The sequence below is a fragment of the Myodes glareolus genome, chromosome 16, assembly GCF_982192425.1.
Source record: "Myodes glareolus chromosome 16, mMyoGla1.1, whole genome shotgun sequence".
Lineage (NCBI taxonomy): Eukaryota > Metazoa > Chordata > Mammalia > Rodentia > Cricetidae > Myodes > Myodes glareolus.
Genome location: NC_142041.1, coordinates 59551159 through 59573520, shown reverse-complemented (window position 1 = coordinate 59573520; position 22362 = coordinate 59551159). Strand labels below are relative to the sequence as shown.

Genomic DNA, 22362 nt, shown 5'->3' with positions numbered 1-22362 from the left:
ACAAAGCGCAGGGCCCATCTTTAAATGTTTGATAGCACTCGAAAGTGATCACATTTTCCGTTATAAGTAAAATGTATTTAATAAATACATTTAATAAAGACATTCTGTTATGTAGATAAAATCTATTTATAGCAGAGAAAAGGACGTCAAGTAGGAAGAGGGACACAGGCAAGAGGGGAAGAAGGCAACGAAGAGAGAGCGCCTGGTGAGTTCAAATGTACAATTCTTAAAATCCACAATACATCCTGGCTCCTGCAGCTTTTCTTTTGATTTTTAAATTTTGGTCCAATATATGCCCTCTGTAGTCACTTACAAATAAAGTGATTGCAACGAATATAATCTAGGCCTTTAAAAGAAGAGAACCGGCTCCTCCCCGTCCTCTGCCAGTGCGCCAAAACCTGCTTCCAACGCCCTGCTTCTTCTGTGTCCTGGACTCCTGTCAAGCCACCCGTCCCCTTCATCCCTAGGAAATGAACTCCGGTCCTGATGTTGAGGCCCTGCTATCTGGGGTGTGGCTGGCAGATTCCCAGGTCTTCATACCATTCTATGATCCTAGGACGACCCACTCCTGCCCGCCCCCAGCCTTCTTCCTTTGTCCCTCTCTTCTGCACTCTACCAGGAGTTAATCTTGAGATGGCTCTAGCACCTTCACACCTGACATTCTATGTCAACAAACCAGGAATTCAGCTTAGTCCACAGTAAAGTGCAATGTAAGCTCAGCCACTCAGAGACAGTCAGTCACAGTTAGGCCAGGGACTGTCCTCCGCCACAGTGTGGATGGGCAGACCGGAAGACCGTCTGTGGGGTCGGCTCTTCCCAGGCACCTTTAGGTGGGTTCTGGGAACTGAACTTGTATCTCCAGGTTTGTGTGGTATGTTCCTTTACGCACTGAGCCATCTCACCTGCCCAAAGGTAAACTTCTTAAAGGCGCTGTCTACACTTGCTGTTTCCCTTTCTCTCTTATCCATCGCTTTCTGAAAATGATCTTTTATCAGAGGAACGGTAGCTCAGACCCTGCAGTGCTTCATACTAGAAAGGTTAAAAATATCCCTCCACTTTGTTCATCAGGTTCTTTAGGCCTCAGGGTTTCAGACAACCGCAGAGGAGTGGTAGGGGTGGGGTGTCACATGATGTTCCTGATCATAACCAGCCGATGGGCTTGTTCAATTGTCGGGTCTCTTATGGTTTAAGTAAAATGCTGCAGGTCCCTGAGTGGCGGCAGTGGGCAGCGGGCACGAGACCACGGTGGGCTACGAAGGCAGTCCAGGGAGGGAGCCCCCCGAGTGACCTGCAGGCCATGAAGGGCAGCGGATCCCATGCCGGGAGCCACAAGGCAGGTGAGAGACCGAGATGAATAGGCATGCCATGAGACCATGCTGCAGGTCCCTGAAGGTAGCAGGTCCCTGGCAGGGAGCCATGCAATGGGTGAGAGACAGAGACATGGATAGGCATGCCATGCAGAGCAAGGTTGGATATTTATTTAGTAGGTTATGGAAGGTAAAGGGGGGAAGGAGAGAAGGGAGAAGGGCGAAGGGCAGAGAGGCAGAGAGAAAGAAAGAGAGACAGACAGACAGACATGGGAGGGGTGAGGAGGAGGAAAAAGATGAGGGAGAGGAGCCAGGCAGCAGCTACCTCTTTGGGAGAGAGATGGAAAGGAAGGGCTCAGACTGGAAGCTGACGGAAGATCTGTTTGCCTTAGCGGTGGACAGGGGAGGGAGTGGGTGGGACTGTCTCTTAAGGGACAGGACAGACCATTACAGGGTCCACCTGCAAGAATATGTCATTCTTGCCTGTCTGATCTGCTACCTACAATACTACATCTAAATTGCAATATACTCAAAGAAGTTATGTAATTTCAAAGGGCAACAGAGTGGGTTTGCTTCCTCAGAGAAACAATTTCTATAAGTTTAATTTTACACTTTCAATAATTATATAATGATAACATGTGAACAGATACATAACCTGCTTCCTTAAAAAAAATACAGTCTTGTAGAGGCAAAAGCAAAACAACACAAAAACAGAAAGCAATTTCTTGAATGTGTTAGGGATGGGGTAAGATTAGGAATAACTGTTCAGAGTCAATCTAGCAAGTGAAACCTGCTAGAACTATTTATTCACAAGGAATGAGAATGAGTTTGAAGCGGAGCAGTAGTGGTGCACAGCTTTAATCCCAGCACTCACGAGGCAGAGGCCGGCCAGTCTCTGTGAGTTCAAGGCCAGCCTGGTCTAGCAAGTTCCAGAACAGCCAAGGCTATACAGAGAAACCTTGTCTCAAATATATATATATATAAAAAAAAGTTTGATAGACAAACCTATTTCTAGCCCTATTATCTTGGACAAGTATCTTTCTGAGCCTCAGTTTCCCCCATTTTTCAAACTGTTTTTAATGTGTGTGAGTATCTGAGTGTGTGTTTATCACAAGTGTGCTGGCCCAGAGGCTAGAAGGACCTGGATCCCCTGGAGCTGGAGTCACAGGTGGCTGTGAGCCTGAGCCCAGGAGGCAGGGGCTGGGAGCCAAGCTCACTCATCTGGAAGGACAGGAAGCGTTCACCCAGCCATCTCTGCAGCCTCCTGTTCTTGGTTATTTTTATGGGCACTTTCTTTGCACTTCCGTTCACATCGTCTCGGAAGCATTTTTCCGCTCTTCCGTTTGTCTCCTCCGGCTTGAGTCGGTAATGCTGCTCCACAAGCCCAGGTGTTTGAATACTTAATCCCCAGCATTGGAACCAGTGCTACCTTGGAAGGCTGTGGAACTCTGAGCAAGTAGCATCTAGCTGGAGAAGGTGGTTCTCTGGTAGGCAAATCGCAGGGTTATAGTTTAAGCTGGCTCTCCACCAGCTCTCGGCTGCTCTGTAGTCCACTGAGACAGGAATAAACCACACCTCACACTCCCCTCCGCCATGACTAGAAGCCACCATGAATCCTTTCATGCCATCTCCATCATGATGGGCTGTATCCTCTCAAACCAAAGGCCAAAAGCAAGCCTCCCTTAAACTGCTTCTTCGGGCATTTCAGCACAGTGACCAGGACAGTAACCGAAGCAGCATCACATATACCCAGGTAGACCTGACTTCTCTGTGCCAGGTATTTTGCTAGGGTGACAGAAAGCTGACTAACACAGTCACCTGTCCCTGTCCATCCCTTAAGAAGATGCTCCTAAGAAGGAAGCTAAAATTAGAAGTCATCCACCACGTCCCAGCAAGACTACAGATAATTTCGCCATGCCTCAAAATCCTTCCTACTGTAAAAGTTCTCAATATCAAATAAAGTCAGCCAGGCTGAGCACCAACAAGAGGGTGCTGAGAGGCCATGAGAAGAAGCCCCCCTCTCACACACGTGCCTATGAAAGAACTCCTCAGGGCTGTAGTATTCCAGGTAGCTAGTACAAAGATTTTTGACTAACCGTGACTGTCTCTGCTAACGCAGCTCCTGAAACCACCTGGGAACCAATGGCATTTGCCTTAAGGTGGTGTGGCGTGCCCCTTGACCAGCAAGGAAGAACGACCATGAAGTCGAGGATTCTTCTCAAATCACACTTTATTGGAGCCTCTTGGTTGAAGGGAGAGCGGGAAGCGAGAGAGAGCATGCGCGAAAGCCAAGCAGCAGCTGCTTCTATAGGGTGGAGGGACTCAGATACTGTCCTGATTGGTGAATACCATTCTGCTGGTGTCCGGGGCCTCGAGATTGGCCAGGGACAAGGCTCAATTATGCAAATGTAGGCAAAGGGTGCTCAGGCCCATGCGGCAACATCAAACAAGGATTTGTTTACCTCCAAGCTGCAGGACCACCTGTGCCATCTTATAATGGCGATTTCTCCAGGTGGCTCCCTACAAGGTGGCTTAGATGGACTTTTTTTTGCCTTTCATTCCTCAGAAGTGCCTGCTCCGCCAGAGGATTTCAGTCCCTTGCTCTCCCCATAGAAGTGCCTTGCAGTGGAAAATCAGTCTCTCACACACTTATTTGGGGTTGATGTACTTCCTGTTGTCCGTGGTCAAATCTCTGTGTCACTCAGAATCACCACATTCTCCCTACATGATTCTGTCCTTCCCTTGGACGTCAGCTGAGAGTCCCTTCTCAGTCTCCAAGCCTTTCCCCTAGGTGTGCCACCTGCAAAGTTCTTGGCAGCCGACACTCCCTGCTTCTTTTTGGATGTTTTCTTCATTGTCTTTCTTAGAAGTTAGGTTACAGCCCTAACTGGAACCTGAAACCTGTTTTCCCTAGAGCATTCTCAAGAAGTGGCTGTTTCCCCCTCCCACGCCCCACATACCACAGAGCCCAGGGGCAGAGAGTCTTTCGTGGCTCTCATTGCTGCAGATAGGCAATTCTCAGCCAGCTGAAAAACCCCCGTTCTTCTGAAAACCCACACCCTCAAATTCTGCCACCCACTCACCCCCTGAGGCAGTCATCTGCCAGACTCCTGTTCCTGGTTCACAGCAGACAGTGGTGTCTGGTTCACAGGCTGGCTCCCTTTCCCTCTCGCTCTTTCAGTCATTTTTTGTTTTGTCTTGTTTTGTTTTGTTTTTCGAGACAGGGTTTCTCTGTAGCTTTGAAGTCTGTCCTGGACCTAGCTCTTGTTCCAGGCTGGCCTCGAACTCACAGACATCCACCTGCCTCTGCCTCCTGAGTGCTGGGACTAAAGGCGTGCGCCACCACTGCCCGGCACTCTTTTGGTCAGTCTTCATGGCTTAATGGCCACCTAAAATGTGTGCCAAGAGATTAGTCTCCTAGAGCCTAATCTGCCACTTCCATTGCTTTCTCCTCTCGACCTGCCTCAGCTACCGCCTCCTATAATCCTCTCGTCAATCTCACGGTCAGGAAACAATGTCTGCAATCGTGTCTGTCATCCCTATCTCTGGCCATGCCCCCTATCAAAGAGCTGATCCCCAACAACTCCTCAACCTCGCACGGGCCTCCAGCTGAAGGCCCTCGCACCTTATCTCTAGCCCCCATCTATATCAGAGAAACAGCAAGGAAACGATGACCCACACGAAACAACTTGGGCAGAGAGAGTTTCGTGAAGGGCTTAGTCACACAGTAGCCAGGAGGCTAAGGGACCAGAAAGAGATAACCTTGTTCAGAAACAAGGCATTCAGTAAGCCATTGCCACCAACAGCCTGAAGGGGAGGGGAGGGGCTCACTGAACTGAGGAAGAGGTAAGAGGTAAGCATAGGAGGAAAGGACATATCCCACTCTCTGACTTCAGCCAGCATCTTCCATTTAATTCCCAGTCCTATCCAGCTGGAGGCAGGAGACAGGGAGCCCTTGGCAATACAGTCTACAGACGATTGCCTTTCACCACAGGGAAGGAAGAGTGTGATGTCATGGAAACGGGTTGGCCATTCCTCCGCAGGCCTTGCTTCACCATCCCTGTCCGCGGATGCCCACGTATTTAGTGTCCTTGCCCCGCTGTCACACCAGCCTGACGAAAACACGCCTACCTCCTCACACCTGGGTGCGGACAGGAAAACGTGGTTGCCGAGAAATGACGCGAATCTGCTCATGAGTTCATTTCATTTCCTACCCAAAGATCTCAAAAGGGCCCAGCTGACTGACTGTGTTCCTCTAATCCACTCGTCCTCCCGTGAGTTTTCCAGTTCTCTTCCTGAATACATTGACGATGCTGGTCCTAACACTTTTTTCTGAGAGAAAACAGAAACAGCAAGGGAAGCTGACTGCATCATGGCACAGTGGTGTCCCTCTGAGGTCTGGCGCAAGCTCCGCCTCGTCACCGTAGGTGAGCAGCTGGATGCCACCGCCTTCGACCCACTCAGGATCTCTCTTCCTGCAGTCCCTTCGGTAAAAGAATGACTTCCTGTAGGCTCTTCCTCTGGGATCCACAATGTCAAACCACATTATCGAAAAAGAAAAATAAAATCTTTCTTCGGTGCTCTGGAACTTCTTGTTCATTTCTCTGCTTTGTCTCCCAGAAAAGAAAGAAAGAAAGAAAAAGGGGCAGGAGAGGTGGCTCAGAGGTTAAGAGCACTGCCTGCTCTTCCAAAGGTCCTGAGTTCAATTCCCGGCAACCACATGGTGGCTCACAACCATCTGTAATGAGGTCTGGTGCCCCCTTCTGGTCTGCAGACATACACACAGACAGAATATTGTATATATAATAAAGAAAGAAAGAAAGAAAGAACCTCATGAGTACTTAAGCTCATGTTTCTATCACTTCCCATTCTCCCTGACCCCACTCTAGCCAGCCATCTGTTTCTTCTAGTCCTGAGAAACCATTGTCTTGACATCAGTTAGGTTGCTAGCAGGAACAAGTTGTACATTCAAATCCATGGTTTGGGTAAATTTTCCTAACAGGCATGGGCAAAGGGAAAGAAAGCCATATGGGATAATACAAGGTCTGAGATGACAGACATGTGCAGAGGGACAGAGGGAACGTGGCAGAGGGTCTCCTGACAGAAGCAAGACAGATGGCAGATGGCTGGTCGCGGTGCTGGGTGGAACCTTTGGTGTTTCACTGAGGACAACAGGAGCCCATCTCTTGCAGCGCGGGACTCCTCCAGATGCTCTCCCTGGGATGGTCGCGACTCCTTCAGCCACAGCTCAGTCCTCCTGCCCGACCCCAGTCATCTGCCCTGCAGCACCATCAGAAAGCTTTCCTTGCCACCTCTGCCCACTACAGCTGTCATAAATGTCACCACTAGCTAGCTAGCTAGATATCTAACTCTGAACCAGTGTCCCGGGTCACCCAAACTGACGCTCCATCTTGCCAACCCCAAAAGCCTGTTAAAGGCTTATGGCTAACCATGGCTAACCAGACGTGGTATGGTTCAACAACTGAAGTAAAAGCTGCAAGGGGATGTTTTCCCACAAATGAAAGAGTGACAAATAAGTACATTTCAGGTGTCTATAGCTGAGTAGAGTGGGCTCCTATCTTAGAATGCAGAATCAAAGTAAGACAGGGCAGAGGAAGGATCACCTAAGACAAGTAAGGACTGTGCAGGAGCTCTTTCCAAAGTAATACCCTCCTTGAAGAGAGGAAGATATGAATTCTATTCCAGAAGCTTGCATGCATGCGCGCGCGCGTGCGTGCGTGTGTGTCTGCACATGTCTTAGTTTGGGTTTCTATTGCTGTGAAGAGACACCACAACCAGAGCAACCCTTATAATGAGACATTTAATGGGGTGGCTGACGACTGCAGAGGTTGAGCCCGTTTTCATCACGGTTGGGCATGGAGGCAAGCAGGCAGACCTGATACTGGAACTGAGAGTTCTGTATCTTGATCAGCAGGCAACAGGAAGTGAACTGTCTCACCGGTGTGGCTACAGCATATGAGACCTCGAATCTGGCCTCCACAGTAACATACTTCTGTCAACAAGACCACACCCCCTCCAGCAATGCCACACCCCCTAACAGCACCACTCCCTTTAGAGGCCATTTTCTTTAAACCATCACATTCCTCTCCCTGGCCCTCAAAGGTGAGTAGCCATATCATAATGCAAAAATGCATTCAGTCCAACTTCAAAAGTCCCCGTAGTCTGTAACAGTCTCAAACATGCTTAAATATCTAAAGTTCAAAGTGTCTTCTGAGATTTATATAATCTCTTAACTGTAATCCTCTATAAAATAAAAATGAAAAAACAGATCACATACTTCAAACATATAATGACATAGGATACACATTACCATTCCCAAACATGGAAACAAGCATAGTGAAAAAGTACTGGACCAAAGCATGAACAAAAGCAACTGAGCAAACTCTGAAGTCTGCATCCCCTATCTGATGTCAAAATGCTCTTCAGATCTCCAATTCCTTTCAGCTTTGATGACTGTAACACACTTCTTTCTCTTGGGCTGGTGCCACTCTCTGTTAGCAGCCCTCCTCAGGTATCCCATAACTCTGGCATCTCCAACACCTTGAGGTCTCGAAGACAAACGACGCTTCAACGTCACAGCCTCACAAATCGGGTCTCTCTAGCTTTTTATTCGGAGACACCCCTGACACTGCCTTTTCAGTGGCTTTTCTTAGTTGCAGAGGCAAATTTCATAACCCTTTTCTTCTACCCTTAACTCTCAAGCAAGAACCATGTGGACAAGGCTGCCAAGGACTAGAAGATGGCCACCTTGTTCAACTTCATCTTCACCAGATTCTATTTTTGATGGTTACTTCTCTGCCTAAGCTTGGCTGCCCTAGAACTTGCTTTGTAGAGTAGTCTGGCCTCAAACTCAAAGATCTGCTAGCCTTTGCCGTTCAAACACTGGAATTAAAGGCATCCACCACCACCGCCCAGTTTTTATTCCATCTCTTAATCTATTTATCTCCTTGAACACAGGACTTGGCTCCATTCTATTTCCTAGTGCTTCTTCTCTCCTCAAATTTTATATTTTATAATTTACCCTGCTCAGCTTGCTCCCTTTCATTATAAATCTTCATTAGAATTACCACTGATAACCACAATAGAGTCGATACTAGGCTGTTTTGAGATTTTCTATGCCAAGAGAATTAATCCAAAACTCTTTAGCCTCAGGCAAACTCTTCAGACAAGGGCCAAAAGCAGTCACTTTCTGCACCAAAATATCACAAGAACAATCTCTAGGCAACATACTAAAATTCTTTTCTTCTGAAACCAGCCAGGCGTGGTGGTTCACTCCTACAATCAGCATTCAGGAGGTTGAGGCAGGACGGCGGCAGTGACTTTGCAGTCAGCTCAGGCTATAGAGTTTGAGGCCACCCTGTGTTAAGAGTGAAACCCTGTCTAAAATACAAAACAACAGAAACAAAAATAGGAACCTCCTAGCGATATACTTCCCCCAACTTGGCCTCTGCTCCCAGAGTTTCTGTTGCCTCCTCACAGTCCCACCAGCCCTGGGTGAAACTTTTAGTACAAGCGATAACTGTGCAATTTTGTACATATGTGATAAACCAATCAGATTATACACCCCAAATAAGTGACCTCTATAATTTTTATATCCAAGCTTCCTTAGACTACAGCTGAATCCTAAGATTGGCTAGGCCAATCACGAAATCTGTGAAGATTTCAAAAATGTCACTCATCAGCTAGATTTGAAGGAACCACGAACTCTGCTAGGTAGAAAAGACAAGCAAATGTTCCAGACAAAGACAGCCGACACAAGGCAGAAAGGCACTTGGGAAAGCACGTCATTGCTTCTTAGCGAGTATTCAGTAATGTAGGTCAAAGAGACAGGTCAGAGGGTGCTGAAGGCAAGACCAAGCCTGTTTGTGCAGGCAGGACCAGTCACAAAGGAATATTTGGTCAAGCTAGCTTTCCAGGAGGAAGAGGGGAAAACAGTGAAGAAGAGTCTCAAAGAACATTCAGAGGGGGGACTGAAAGGTGGGAATTACTGTGGAGAAGTGAAACTCACGATTTTAACCAGAAAGGAAAATAATAGTACTAAGCCTAGTGGCCTCTCGGTTAAACACTTGCCTGGAAGCAGATCCTTTCATTGCTAAGGTGACCACCACCATCCTCCCCACAGATGAAACCCACCTGGTTTGTGCTTCCTCTGCTCTCCTTGGGGAGATGCAGCTTCCTCATGCCCTGAGTTTTTCTCCTGGTACTTCACTTCCATTTAACGCGCTTCACTTTCAAAATCTTTTTTAAAGATTCTCTTTCTGCATACGAATAAAGGTTCATAAGAATAGGTTAGTTTGAATTTTTCCTTGAGTTCTGAATTCTCAGTTGAGTTCCTGGTACTGGGTCAACTCCCAATCCATACTTTTTGAATAAATGGATACATAAATAAGGAAATTGAGTCTCACAGAAGTAACTTGTCTATGAAAATACAGATATTAAGTTGAGCATTGATTCAATAACCACTATTTATTTATTTGTTTATTTATTTTTATTTTTTAGAGTCAGGGTTTCTCTGTAGCTTTGGTGCCTGACCTGGAACTAGCTCTTGTAGACCAGGCTGGCCTCAAACTCACAGAGAATAGCCTGCCTCTGCTTCTCAAGTGCTGGGATTAGCAATAACCACCCCCTCCGATTTATGAAAGTGGCAACAGGGAAAGGAGACTGAGTTGCCTTGATTTGGTGCTGGAATGGATGTCGAAGGGCAATAAAAAGTTGCAACATGAGTTGATTTTAGCTTCTAGATTGGGCAAGTAGTGCACCTTTTCTGGAAAAAATAAAGACCCTAGGTTCAACAGAAGAAGGAAAGAGGCGCATGGCAAGGGAATCTTTTTTTTCACGACTTTCTAAATAGTGTTAATACGATGTAACAAGTAAATCTAAACTCCCAGTGGAGAAGGGCAGTCTGGCGAGAAAGACACAAAAGAGTTTTAGGCAAACAAGAGTTCAAAGCCAGTCTTTCTTTGAAACAAGGTATTGCTATGTAGCCCTGGATAGTATTAAACTCACAGCACTTCTGCCTCAGCCTCGCAAACCAAGGGATTACAGAAAGTCAGGCACAATCCCTAGCAGATGCTCAGACTATCAAAAAATAGGCAATCTACTTCGTTTTTTTCCAAATTTTCTGGACGGTGACTGTCGCTTACACACAGTGTGGAAGAACGTCGTAGCACCAAGGTCAGGGTGGGCCAGGAAGACGCGGAGGCACCGGGCGGCCGTGCACACACTACGGCACGCGACCTTAGGGACCATTCCCAGGAGCTCGCGCCGCAAACGACTTCCAACCCCTGGCAGGGCGCGAAGCCTCGGCGCGCCACCCGTGTCCCGCGGCCTCCAGACCACAGGGGGCGCTGTGGATCACCAGGCGTGGCCACGGCGCGAGCGCGCGGTCTCTCCCTGGTGCGCATGCTCGCCTCGGGCTGGCTTTTTTTTTTTTCCTTTTTTTTTTTTTTTTTTTCCGGGCCGCCCCGGCGGCTGCGTACTGGCTGTGGGATGGGAAGTGAAGCCCCAGCGAGCGGCTGCGGCGGGGCTGTGCGGAGCAGCCAGCGGGAGGCGGCGGCGGCGCGGCGCTGAGCAGCCGAGAGCGCGGAGCCGGGAGGAGGGAGCACCTGCAGGCACAGGCACAGGCGGCTCCACCATGGCGATTCGCAAGAAGAGCAACAAGAACCCGCCGCTGCTGAGCCACGAATTCGTGCTGCAGAATCACGCGGATATCGTCTCCTGCCTGGCGATGCTCTTCCTGCTGGGGCTCATGTTCGAGGTGAGCCCTCCTCCGTCCCGAGCCCCGGCCCTCCCGAGCCCCGGCCGAGGCAGGCGACCCCAGAGGAGCCGGTCGGCGCTGCGCAGCCCCCCACAGCCCCCCGCAGGCCCTGCAGCCCCGGCCCGGCCCGCCGCCCCCTCCCGCGCCGCGCAGTTCCTGCTTCCCGCGAAGGGTTACGTGGCAGCCGGCGAGGGGCCGGCGGGGGCGGCGGGCGCGGTCGTGGCGCTGGCCCTGCGCGGTGGGCGGACCCGGGGCCGGGGCAGCAGGGCCGAGTGACTGACAGGGATCCCCCGACCCACATCGGCCGCTGCCGCCTGCGCGGAGGGCGGGGACCGGATACTCGCACTCGGTAGCCCCTCGCCCCGGCCGACGGCCACTCACCCAACTTTCTGCCTTGGGTCTCGTTCCCCGGAGGATCGGGTCTGATCCCGACCGAGGCTCGCAACAGCTGTGTTGAGGAGTTGAGCGATTCCGTGTCTCATCGCAGAGGCGATGAGACTGTCAGGAGTGTGTAAATTCTCTTCCCACAGATCTGAGTATTTTGATGACTTATTTAACAGCTGTTGAATGTGGGTAATGAAGTTTGCAAGGTGAACCTGTAACATCCTACGGGTTTTTTCCACCCTCCTCAGTGCATCCGCCCACTCCCTCCCCCCCCTTCTAATTTTTTTATCTGTAAACCTCTGGGTCTCATTGAATATATTGATGATTACCATTTTGTCTCCCCTTCCCTTGGCCTGTAACCTAGTGGGGATATTTTATTATTCATTTTTACTAGTATTTTTCTACTGTCGAGAATAGAGCTTTAAAGATTTGCGTGAGAGCAAGAAACTAATGGAATGAGACAGCCCATGCTGAAAGGTGAATAGGGTTTTGGATTTTGTTTAAGCCCATTTGGGGTGTGTGTGTGTGTGTGTGTGTGTGTGTGTGTGTGTGTGTGTGTGTGAAGTTATCATTAGATAACTTTCTATGTTACGTTTGCTTCTCTTCTAATAGACTTTCTGAATCTACATATGGGTCCTTATAGTGTCACATACAGTTGTAGCCACTGCTAAGGAGGTGGCAGAGTGAAGAGAAAGTAGAACTAACTTGCCCAAAAGCTCACTAGGCAACCCAAATCTGAGACGTAATTTGTCTCCCCTTACCAAACGAAATAGACGTCACTTGCACAGCCTGTGGGCCACACAGCTGGTGATGAGGAGTCCATCAGATAATTCGGCTTGTAGAAGTCTGACAGTATTTTATGATTGGGTGGTATTTAAAATGCAGGGTTTGGTGTGTGCTGTGTGGTAAATGCTTGCTTTGATTGTTGGAGATTGAACCCAAGACTGGTGCAGTTGAGGCAAGAGCTCTATGCCTGACCTGTGCCCCCCAGTCCCTAGTGCGTGCTGTCTCAGAAGTGTGGCCCTGGGCTCAGATATCAGCAACACACACAATGCTAAATATTTGTGATCTCTGAATTTATGACATTTTTCCTGCTATGATATTAAAAGTAATTCATACCTTAAGATCGTTAGTAGATGCTTATCATGAGTTTGATGCAGGAGAGTTATGAATTCAAATCCAATGTGGCCTACATAGTGAATACCAGGTCCCTCCCTGTCTTAAAAATAGTAGTAATAAAATGAAATGCAGTCTTTTATATGCACCGGTATGCACAACAGTTTTTTATGGCTGGCTATGTCCAGCACGGTAAGAACTCCTGACCTGAGAGGCATAATTGAGGGATCTCTTTAGAGCAGATTTGCAGTGCTTTAAGTGAAGTGAAACGTAAACCAGAAATTTGGACACTGAGAAATACCACAGGGTCTGATCTTATGTAAACTGTTTGGTATTCTTTTGCCACATTTTCTAGGGAAATTCACTATTATGTTAATGATTGGGGGAGGGGGTGTAGCCCTGGCTGTCTTGGAATTTGCTGCTTAGACCAGGCTGGCCTTGAACTCACAAGAACCTCCTGCGTCTGCTAGGATTAAAGGTTTAACAGTAAGTGAATTGTTTTAATACTAAATAGAAGCTTTTAAAAATCACTCCAAAAAGGAGTGTATTAAAACCGTGAACAGAACAACTTGGTCCATGAAGTCGTTTCTTTCTCCTTAACCATATGTTAAAGACTTAAGTTTGGAAAGCACATTATTTATGTGCGGGTGAAACTGTCAGGACGGGTCTTTGCTGTTTGACTGAGGTTTTTAAAAGTCAATCTAATTATAGAAGTACAGTGTGTATGCCGAAATGATAGAGAAGCTGCTACTTTGCGGAAGAACACTGAGGAAATATTAGGGAATTCATGGAGAAACCAGGAAGGACTAACACGGGGTGTTACCAGCCAAGCGAACAAGCACGTGGGATGCTCTAGAAACCTGCGCTCTGCAGCTAATTCGAGTTAGGGAATATCGGAACTCAAGTTTCCTTATCTAGAAATGGGTTCTGCAGAGACTGGGTGCACTAAGACGTATAGTGCCTCACTCAGTGTTTGACTTACAAGAAGGTAGCTATGGTAATTCCTTGGAAATTCGTCCAGGTTGGAAAGCAGATGGCAGAGTAAAAACAGGTTTTACTCTCTCTTTCTCTTTCTCTCTCCCTCTCCCTCTCCCTCTCACTCTCATTCTTTCAAAAGATTGAGGAGGAAGTAATCTGAGGGGAATGTTTGATTGTAAGAACTCTTTATTATACAGATCTTCTTGTAAATAATAATGTTTTCTTTGTACAGTCGGTGTCTATCTACAGAATGCAAATACTACCAGTGATTTTGTATTTAAAGTAGGAAAAATCGAACAGTGAGAGAAGTTGTAAGGATTCTTTGGAAGCCTCCTAGACGGGGTACTATGGAAGGGTAAGGAGGGTTTACAGAGTCAGTGACCTTGCAGACGGGCGGCTAGGGATCCACGCTGTTCGGCTCCTGTACCTGGTCGGTTTGCAGATATATCGATATTTACAACTGTCATGGGACAGCAATAAAGGTTTCACTTAATTTATTTCTAGATTGATTTGTACATACATGCATGCATGCGCACACAAATCTTTGTACCAGAACACATGTGTAGAGATGACACAGCTTATGGGAGTTAGGTCTCTCCTCCTACCTCCCATGCAGGTTCTATGGATTGAACGCAGTTCATGAGGGATGGCAGCAGGTACCTGTATCCACTGACCCACGTGTTTTATTATTATTTGCTTTTAGTTTCCATTTAAACTTGTTTACATACATGAGTGTTTTGCCTGCATGCATGTCTGTGTACTGCATGTGTACCTGGTGCCCTTGGAGACCAGAAGAGGGTGTCATACCCCCTAAACTGAAGTTAGTTGTAAGCTCTTTGGGTACTAGGAGTAGAACCTGGACCCTCTGGAAAAACAGCAAGGACTATTAACCACTAAGCCATCTATACAACCCCACAAGTTTTATTTATGTATTTTGTTGTTGTTTTGTTTTATGTATATGTAGCCCTGACCGTCCTGGAACTCGATCTATAGACCAGTCTGGCCTCAAACTCAGATGTCTGCCTGCCACTGCCTCCTGAGTGTTGGGATTAAAGGTTTGAGCCACCATGCCCCAGCCAGGTTTTATTTTTTAAATATAGCTTGTTTTAATGATATTTCCCTCCTGTCTTAAAAAATAATTTTATATAAACTGATGGAGAAGTAGAATTTGATAATCAAGTTCTCTTGTCTTTCAGGAATCCAGTATACACAGTGGCCATGCCTATCTCTAACAGAGATATCGCTAATATACTTCTCATCTTTATAATAGGAACAGACACCAAGCCCCCACTTATAAGCACTCAAAACACCAACTGAAATCTTAGGACTTTGCATGTGTAGACTTGGATCTCATTAGATTGTGGTAACCTATGTAAAATAGGTCTAAATTAACCCTTTGTCTTCTAAGTGGATAGTAGTATAAATGTCCAAAATGGCTGGTTTTACTATTTAATGTAAAAAGCACCGGGGTGGCATGTTTACATTCTAAATCGGTGTGCCTTACTGCTAACTTGGCTGAAGCCGTGCTGAATGGGATGGGATATTTAGGAAGCTGGGCAATGTCAGCAAAGATGAGTTCCACTATACATTTTTAGGTGGGTATAGTTCCTATTTTTTCTCCTCTCCTCCTTTCTAATGTCACATGCTAAGCCCGTTGGAAGCCAGATCTTAATTTTATTTGGAAGCCTTGCATAAAAGGATAATCTAATTTTTGTTGTGGTTAGAATTTGGTACTATATTTATCTTTGAAGATTTACATTTGCTGTGTATAAAGGAAAACAAAGTTTTCTCTGTGTTATTGATGACCTCATATTATAAACTGAAAATGGGGGCATGGAGGCAGCAGAAGAGACGGAGTATAGATCCGCGCACACACACATGTCCAGATATCACAGCACATACATGGGGGTCAGAGGGCAACTTGGAGGAATCTCTTCTCTCCTTTCATCATGTATGTTCAGGAATCAAAGTTGTCATCCTTTAATGCCAAAGTCACCTTGCTGGCCCCACCAAATCTCATTTTATTTTAAATCTTTTTTTAGCCTTCTATTGAGAGAGAGAGAGAGAGAGAGAGAGAGAGAATGAGAATGTATATGTTGGGAGGGAGGGTCAGGAGGTGACTTGCAAGAGTCAATGTTCTCCTTCTAGCACTGGCATCCCAAAGATTGAACCCAAGTGTCAGTCCTGGCGACCAGCAAAACCTACCTTAGCCATGTCCGCAGATCCCTCCCCAGGTTTCAGTGCAGTCCCTTTGTTAGCCCTTCTTTCTGTTCAGCTGATCTTCGTATCCTCCCATTCCGGCAACTCACTTTTGTGACCGTCTTCTCGATGGTTTGGTTTTGTTTTATCATAGGCCTGAGTTGTCTCTAGATCATGAATTCCAGGATAGCGGAGTTCAGGCACAGCCTAAACAGTGTTTACTCACACACACACACCCATTTCACTGTTCTTCTGCCAACTCTCTAGTGGAGTCCACACTGTCGGAGTAACTTTTGTCTCTTCCTTTCCGCCCATGTATTAGCCTCCCATTGCTTCACTCTTCTTCCTATAAGCTTTACTTAGCTAAAGGACACCCACTGCACCTTATCCACAGGGACGGGGTTTAGAACCCCAGGGATGCCTTCAGCCACATATTTTACGACGCTGTGTGTCCTGTGAGTTTGTACATGTGCTGTCTGTGATGGTTTTAGTAAACCAAGTGTGATAAAAGACTAACAACAGTGTTAAGATAGGGCAGTTATACTCTACCGCCAGTCATGTGAAGGTGGCCTCATTCTCCTCTTGGACTGCGTTCTCCCTGGTGCTGTGAGATGAGCTAAAACAAGGCGGGGGAGGATGCACGGTTAGGCCCCAGTGTCAAGGGTACCAGGCACAAGCACTGCCCCAGCGGCTCATCCAGTTACCAGACAGCTCCTGGCAGGCCAGTAGGTGATTGATGGCCTGGGTTAGACAGAGTGACACGGCCCAGGCTCCGCTAGGCTGCTCGCAGTAACACCGTTTAAAACTGACCTCTATCAGAGTCTGCGTTCGTCAAGGCTGCTCTTGACCCCAGATACCTGAAAACACGCCTAAGGGGAGACTACTTGCTTCGCCTTGCCTTTTCCTCTGTCTTCTTCCGCAGCCCCTTCTCCTTTTCTGTGTAACACAGGCTGGCCTCAGGTTCCTGATCCTTCTGTTGTACCCTCCTGGGTCCTGGGATTACAGACATGCACCAACATACCCGGCTGTTTCTGCCTTTTATGTGCACGAGGTTCACATCGTTGAGGGGTTCTAGGAAAGAAATCATGCACCTGTTGATATCACAGATTTTTACATCACAGGTTTTTGCCTCGGACATGATCTGTGATCTTTGCCGCTTGTCCTGGCCAGGCAACATTGCATTATCCCCTCCCCCACCCGGCTTGCAGGTCAAACAGCTTTTATCAGCTGTCAGCTGCTGTGGTAGGTAATACAGCCCTGTAATGCTGGGACTGGGGAGGCTGAGGGAAGATTCTAGTTCTGGGTTAGCCCTGGTTGCATGTCAGATACCAGATCAGTCCTACCTCCTCGTGTGTGTGTGTGTGTGTGTGTGTGAGAGAGAGAGAGAGAGAGAGATACAGATACACACAGATTTGGGCGTGTGTGTGGATGGATCCCCATTCTCATTCATTCTCCCTTCACTTTCTCGCATATCGATTTCTTCAGGTCACATAAGTAAGACAATTCTATCCCCGACTCATCATAAATTATAGTCAAACATAGGGATCCACCATGTATATGGCATGTAAGAAACAAATGAATTCCATGCTTAGAACTAAGTCCCCCTCTGCCAAACCTCCCTTGGCTTATATGCAGACACCAGAATTTAAAAAGCAAGAAACCAAATTTGCTTTTGATCTCAGGCATATGGGTAAGGGAGGCTTGGCCTGTGCTGCCATCACAGCTGAGGAGGAAGTAGTCAAGATTACTCCGCTTACAGTTCCTTTCCTAACACATCTTTCCACTGTTTTCCTCTTTGTATTTAATTCCTCCTTTTCCCCTGGGAACTATCCCTTGGGACAGAATCATTATCTTTCCACGCCTAAAAACAGTGACTGTCTGCTAAGAGACCTGGTGCCATCTTGTTACTCTTAGGGTTTCAGTCCAGTGCACTTTGACTTCTCTAAGCCCTTCGTTGACGTGTCTCAAGCTGTGACCCATGACGATTTCATTGCAGTCACCTTATCTTGCCTTTTGGAAACATGTGGTCCATCCGGTTTTTCAAGCATTTTCCTCTCATCTTTGGGGACGCCAGACGCTTTCTTTTCTCTCTGTCACTGACATTTCTTTTTAGTTTAGGATACCCCTGGCTTTCCCGTTTCACAGTTGGGAAAGTTGGGCTGGCTGCTTGGGGTTTGTGGGGAATGAAACAGGATGGCAGAGAGCCCCTGATGGAGCGGTAGCTCTTCACCTTACGGCAGAGAAGCAGGAGAGAGGGGAAGAAAGAGAAAGGCGGCAAACTCTCCCAAGTCCCCATGACCAGAAAGCTCCTACTAGGCTCTACGAACTAAAGGTTCTAGTAGTTCCATGGGCTAAGGACCAACCTTTGGCACATGGACCTTCATGCCAAGTGTAGCAGGGACTTGAGTTTGGGCAGTCTCTGTCCACTCCGCAGACACTGTACACTTGTGAAAATGGTAGATAAGCTCCCACAATTCAACCTCTGTCCAGACATAGTAATTCCCAAGTCTTAAGCTAACTTCTGCCCACCAGCTTCTAGATTTGGATATAAGCTGCCTGCAGCCCTTTGCAACTATGAATCACAAAGAAATCTCAGTTGATCAGTTCCTTCCCTGATGTTCATAACCTGCTGTTCTTGTACTCCCCACGTTGGTGTTAGCATTTGCCACCTTGTTGTGCAAGCTGTAAGCACCGGTAAATAATGTGGGACCCTTTCCCTTGCCTACCAAGCCTTACTTGGCTTCCTAAGTGCCTTGTCTATCCCACCGCCACCGTCCTAGTGCCAACTTTACTACCCTTCACTGGATGTCTTGCAAAGTCTTACACTTGGCTTGCGTGTTTACTCTGTGATGTTTCATCTTCTGTGTATTCTGTAATGATGAATTGCTTACTATTTTCTAGATCCCATGCTGGGTTCGTCTTTAAAATTAGCATTGCATTCTTCCCTGTGTGGAGGTCAGGAGACAACCTGTAGGAGTCAGTGCTCTCCCTCCACCATGTGGGCTGTCAGGCTTGATGACAAGGGCCCTCACTGGCTGAGCCATCTCTCCAGCCTCCCCAGACTAGGTTCTGAGCATACAGTGACAGGATGATGTAAGCAGGGCCCCAGCTCAGATGGCGCTTACTTCGCTTACTTCGTAGTGGGTGCAGCAGAAGTGAACGGAGTCCTGCCATGTTGTGTGACTTGAAGGAGAGGCACATCTTTGTCTGACAAAGGAGCTACTCCCGCCCCCCCCCCCCCGCCCGAGAAGACTGTGGAAGGGGCCAGAAAACAGATGAGACTTTCGAAGATAGGGAGGAATGTCGGCCACAACTGTGCTAGGAAGACAGGAATCCAAGGGGAGAGGTTCTCTGCAGGGAGAGTGGGGGACACGGAAAGGCAACTGGAAGATGATTGTGGTGGCTATGTGGAGAATCCGAGGGGGCACGAAACCCCTCCTTAAAATCAAATTTCAACCACACTGAAGCAGCTCAGTACTGTTTCTGTGCTTTTCGTTTCTGCCTCTGTGGCCGTCTTCAACCCCTGCGCAACTTAGGGACATCAAACAAGCTCTTGGACCACACCTTGGAGAAGCATTTCCTACCCCAAGGAAAAGCAAAGAGCTTGGTCCTTTATCCTGAGGCTCTGTAGTGTAGGGTGTTGGCACAGATCCTGCCTTATTGTAACAGTCCGTTTACCGCTCCTGACGCAGCCCAGCTTCTGGTCCTGAGTTCAGTTCATTCACCTGTACTTGAGCCTTTCAGGTGGAGCACTGGCCTTGGTGCCTGTAAGTGCCCAGTGAGTAAACATTCCCTCTTTGTGTTCTGACCACTTTACTCCGACCAGCAGTTAATGAAATACCTGCTGACCAGTTAGCCAGGCGCATGGGGGAGGGAACGAAGGCACAGACCATGCAAGTGCTCCAACTTCGCTTCTACAAACTCTGCTTCCCTTATTAATTTACACAACATTTCCTTTGATGGGAACTTCCCAGTGATTGTTCTATAATAGAGAATTGATATTTGAGAGATCAGTGTTTGCTGGGTCAACTGAAGTCGTGTTTTGAAATGTCAACAGTACACACGGGTCACGTGGTCTGAATTACAGAAAGGTCCCTTGGTGAATTGTCCTAACTCTAGATGTCACTTGTGATCAGACGTCCCCACTGTGTCTGCCCAAGGTGCTGTTTTCAGTCCCACTTTCAGCCTTTTGCTCCCCACTGCGGCTTGTGGCATGGTGGTTCAGTGACAGGGCGCATCATGCCTCTAGGTCTCTCATTATTAAACTTAAAATCCCTGCAGCTCAGAAATTGTGGTTTTTCCTTACAACATGTGACTGCTGCCATTTTGATTGAGGTTAGGCATCCTTAGCACCATCTTAACTGAGCTCAGGTGACTTCACCGCCATCTTAACTGAGTGGCTCAGAATAGGGGGGTCTTGCTTCTTGGAATTGAGGGCAGAAATTGTGATCTCTTTGCCCTTGATGTGTTTTCGTTTGGGAGATAGTCACTATTGACACTTTTCACGCTTTCTCCTCCAGATCACAGCAAAGGCAGCCATCGTCTTTGTTGCTCTGCAGTACAACGTCACCCAGCCTGCAGCAGGTAGGTATTCCTGTCGACGTGCCGGTGAACAAATTTGGAGTGTCCGTGGGCACTAAAATCTCTGTTAATCTCTAGCGTCTGGGTTTTATTTTATCCTACACAGTGTATGAAACCTGGTTTTATGTGTTTATTCTTAATTATATATTTTGTGCATGGTCTTGAAATTCCATCAGAGAATTTTCTGTATTATTTCCTACAGTCCCCTGCTAATGGATAGCCTGAGAATAGATATACTCTAGTGGGTTGTTGTACAGTTGGGATTTCTGCCCTTTGTTATATTTTAGACTGGGGACAATCCCTACACGCTTACTCTTTTCATTTTTTTTTTTTTGTATTCTGCCTTCAGCAAGCCTTTTGACGAGGGAAAATATTAGTAAACTTTAGGAGTTATCAGATAATTGTGGCAAAGCTGTACTTTCACTTTAGAAAGTTTTATTTCCAAGTTATGCCATGTAAAACTGTTGAGTTGCTGTTGAGCAGGGTGCTGTGGTTGACTATGGTCAGCGAGAGGGAGGAGGCTGACTTAAGGCAATGGGAATGTGTCTGGCTGTAACCTGCTCTGGGGCTCCCACCTTGGCGGAAGACCAGAGGGACAGGATGTGTTTTCCTATTGTGTGCAGCTCTATAAACGCTTGGTAGAGTAGGCGACTGAGAACACAAGTTGCTCAGACTGCAGTGTTGCTGGGCATTCGAGATTCCGGGATGAACTTGTCACCTAAAAGTCCCTAAACAAACCTCAAAACTCAAAAGCAGAAGCCAGCAGCTCATAAATACTGACATTTGTTTTGAAAAATTAACATAATAGTAGCTGCATCTTTCTGGCGCCCAGAAATCAGAACCAAAGCAGACAAGTCACATTAGCCTGCGGTGAGAATCAGGACAGAGGATCCATTAGAAGTGCAGCCAAGGGGCTGCGGGGCTCTAGAGAAGAGAGAAAGCGAGGTAAAGGTGGGCCAGGTAGCGTGTGACTCCCTCCCCGTTTTTCGGTTCCTGGTGGCTGTGACTAACATGTGTCAAGTTTTTTGTAAGTAATCCCTGAAGCTTCAGGTGGTAGGCAACCTCTTCAGTTTTCCTTCCCCCCATGGCTCGAGACACTCGGGAGAAACTGTGGTATCGCTTATTCGGGGTTGGTCTCCTGTCGTTTGTTTCCATGACTATGTTGTACCGAGTGCTGTTTTCATAATCTCACGTATATTTTTGTGTGTGTGTGTGTGTCCTTTTTGGCCTTCAGAAGAACAAGCTACTGAATCAGCATCCCTTTATTACTATGGGTTCAAAGATTTGGCTACAGTTTTCTTCTACATGCTAGTGGCGATAATTATTCACGCCATAATTCAGGAGTATGTGTTGGATGTAAGTATACAATCTCAGAAATCCCTATTTTGTAAAGCACTACTAGTTCTCCATCCTACGATCATCATATATTATGTGTATTTTGTGATTTGTTCTTTGTTGCTAATACCTGCTTTTGTTTTTAGAAAATTAACAGACGAATGCACTTCTCCAAAACAAAGCACAGCAAGTTTAATGAGTCTGGCCAGCTCAGTGCATTCTACCTTCTTGCGTGTATTTGGGGCGCATTCATTCTCGTCTCTGTGAGTATGTCACCAGGCATTGTCCTTACTTCCCTGTGACACTAAGAACTCTGCTCGTGGATGACCATAATGAAGCGTTCCCAGGCTGGCTCTTTTCAGAGAGCACAAGTTCAAAGCTGCTGACTATTTGAGCAAGGCTCACAGTGTGGGATATCATTATTGTTTCTTGTTGTCACTTGTAGATCTCCCCTTTTACAAAGAGGATCTCATGTTAACCACGAGCTTGCCGAGATTAGATAAACAGAGTTGTTGTTGGTCAGTTCGTCCTTGAGACAGTGGGGGGCGGGGGCTCCTGGAACAGCAGTGTTCAAGTAAGGCCGTCGGAGCCTGTTCTCTCTAATGAGAGGGACGACTGTGTCAACTTTAATGTTAAATGGCAACACACAGTGCTCCCATTCATGTCCCATTACATGACTCTACA

The 22362-nt window shown here is 47.1% G+C and overlaps 1 protein-coding gene and 1 long non-coding RNA gene across 4 annotated transcripts in view; one reads left to right on the top strand and one right to left on the bottom strand.

Annotated features, from left to right (window-relative positions):
- The window catches only part of LOC125391148 (uncharacterized), a 26806-nt gene extending 15123 nt beyond the window's left edge, over positions 1-11683 (bottom strand). For 2 of the 3 annotated variants that reach the window (XR_015735134.1, XR_015735135.1), the window contains exons 1-2: positions 10472-10798; positions 9462-9586 (exon numbers count right to left, since the gene is read on the bottom strand). This is a non-coding gene — a long non-coding RNA (uncharacterized LOC125391148). Of the gene's footprint in view, positions 1-9461; positions 9587-10471; positions 10799-11466 lie in introns of those variants that run through there. The other variant, XR_015735136.1, reaches the window with a different exon arrangement.
- Positions 10819-22362, top strand: part of Tram1 (translocation associated membrane protein 1) — a 27263-nt gene continuing 15719 nt past the window's right edge. The window contains exons 1-4 of the mRNA XM_087897236.1: positions 10819-11085; positions 20283-20346; positions 21578-21699; positions 21825-21941. Coding sequence (XP_087753362.1) covers positions 10963-11085; positions 20283-20346; positions 21578-21699; positions 21825-21941 — 426 coding nt within the window. The 5' untranslated portion in view covers positions 10819-10962. The remainder of the gene's footprint in view (positions 11086-20282; positions 20347-21577; positions 21700-21824; positions 21942-22362) is intronic.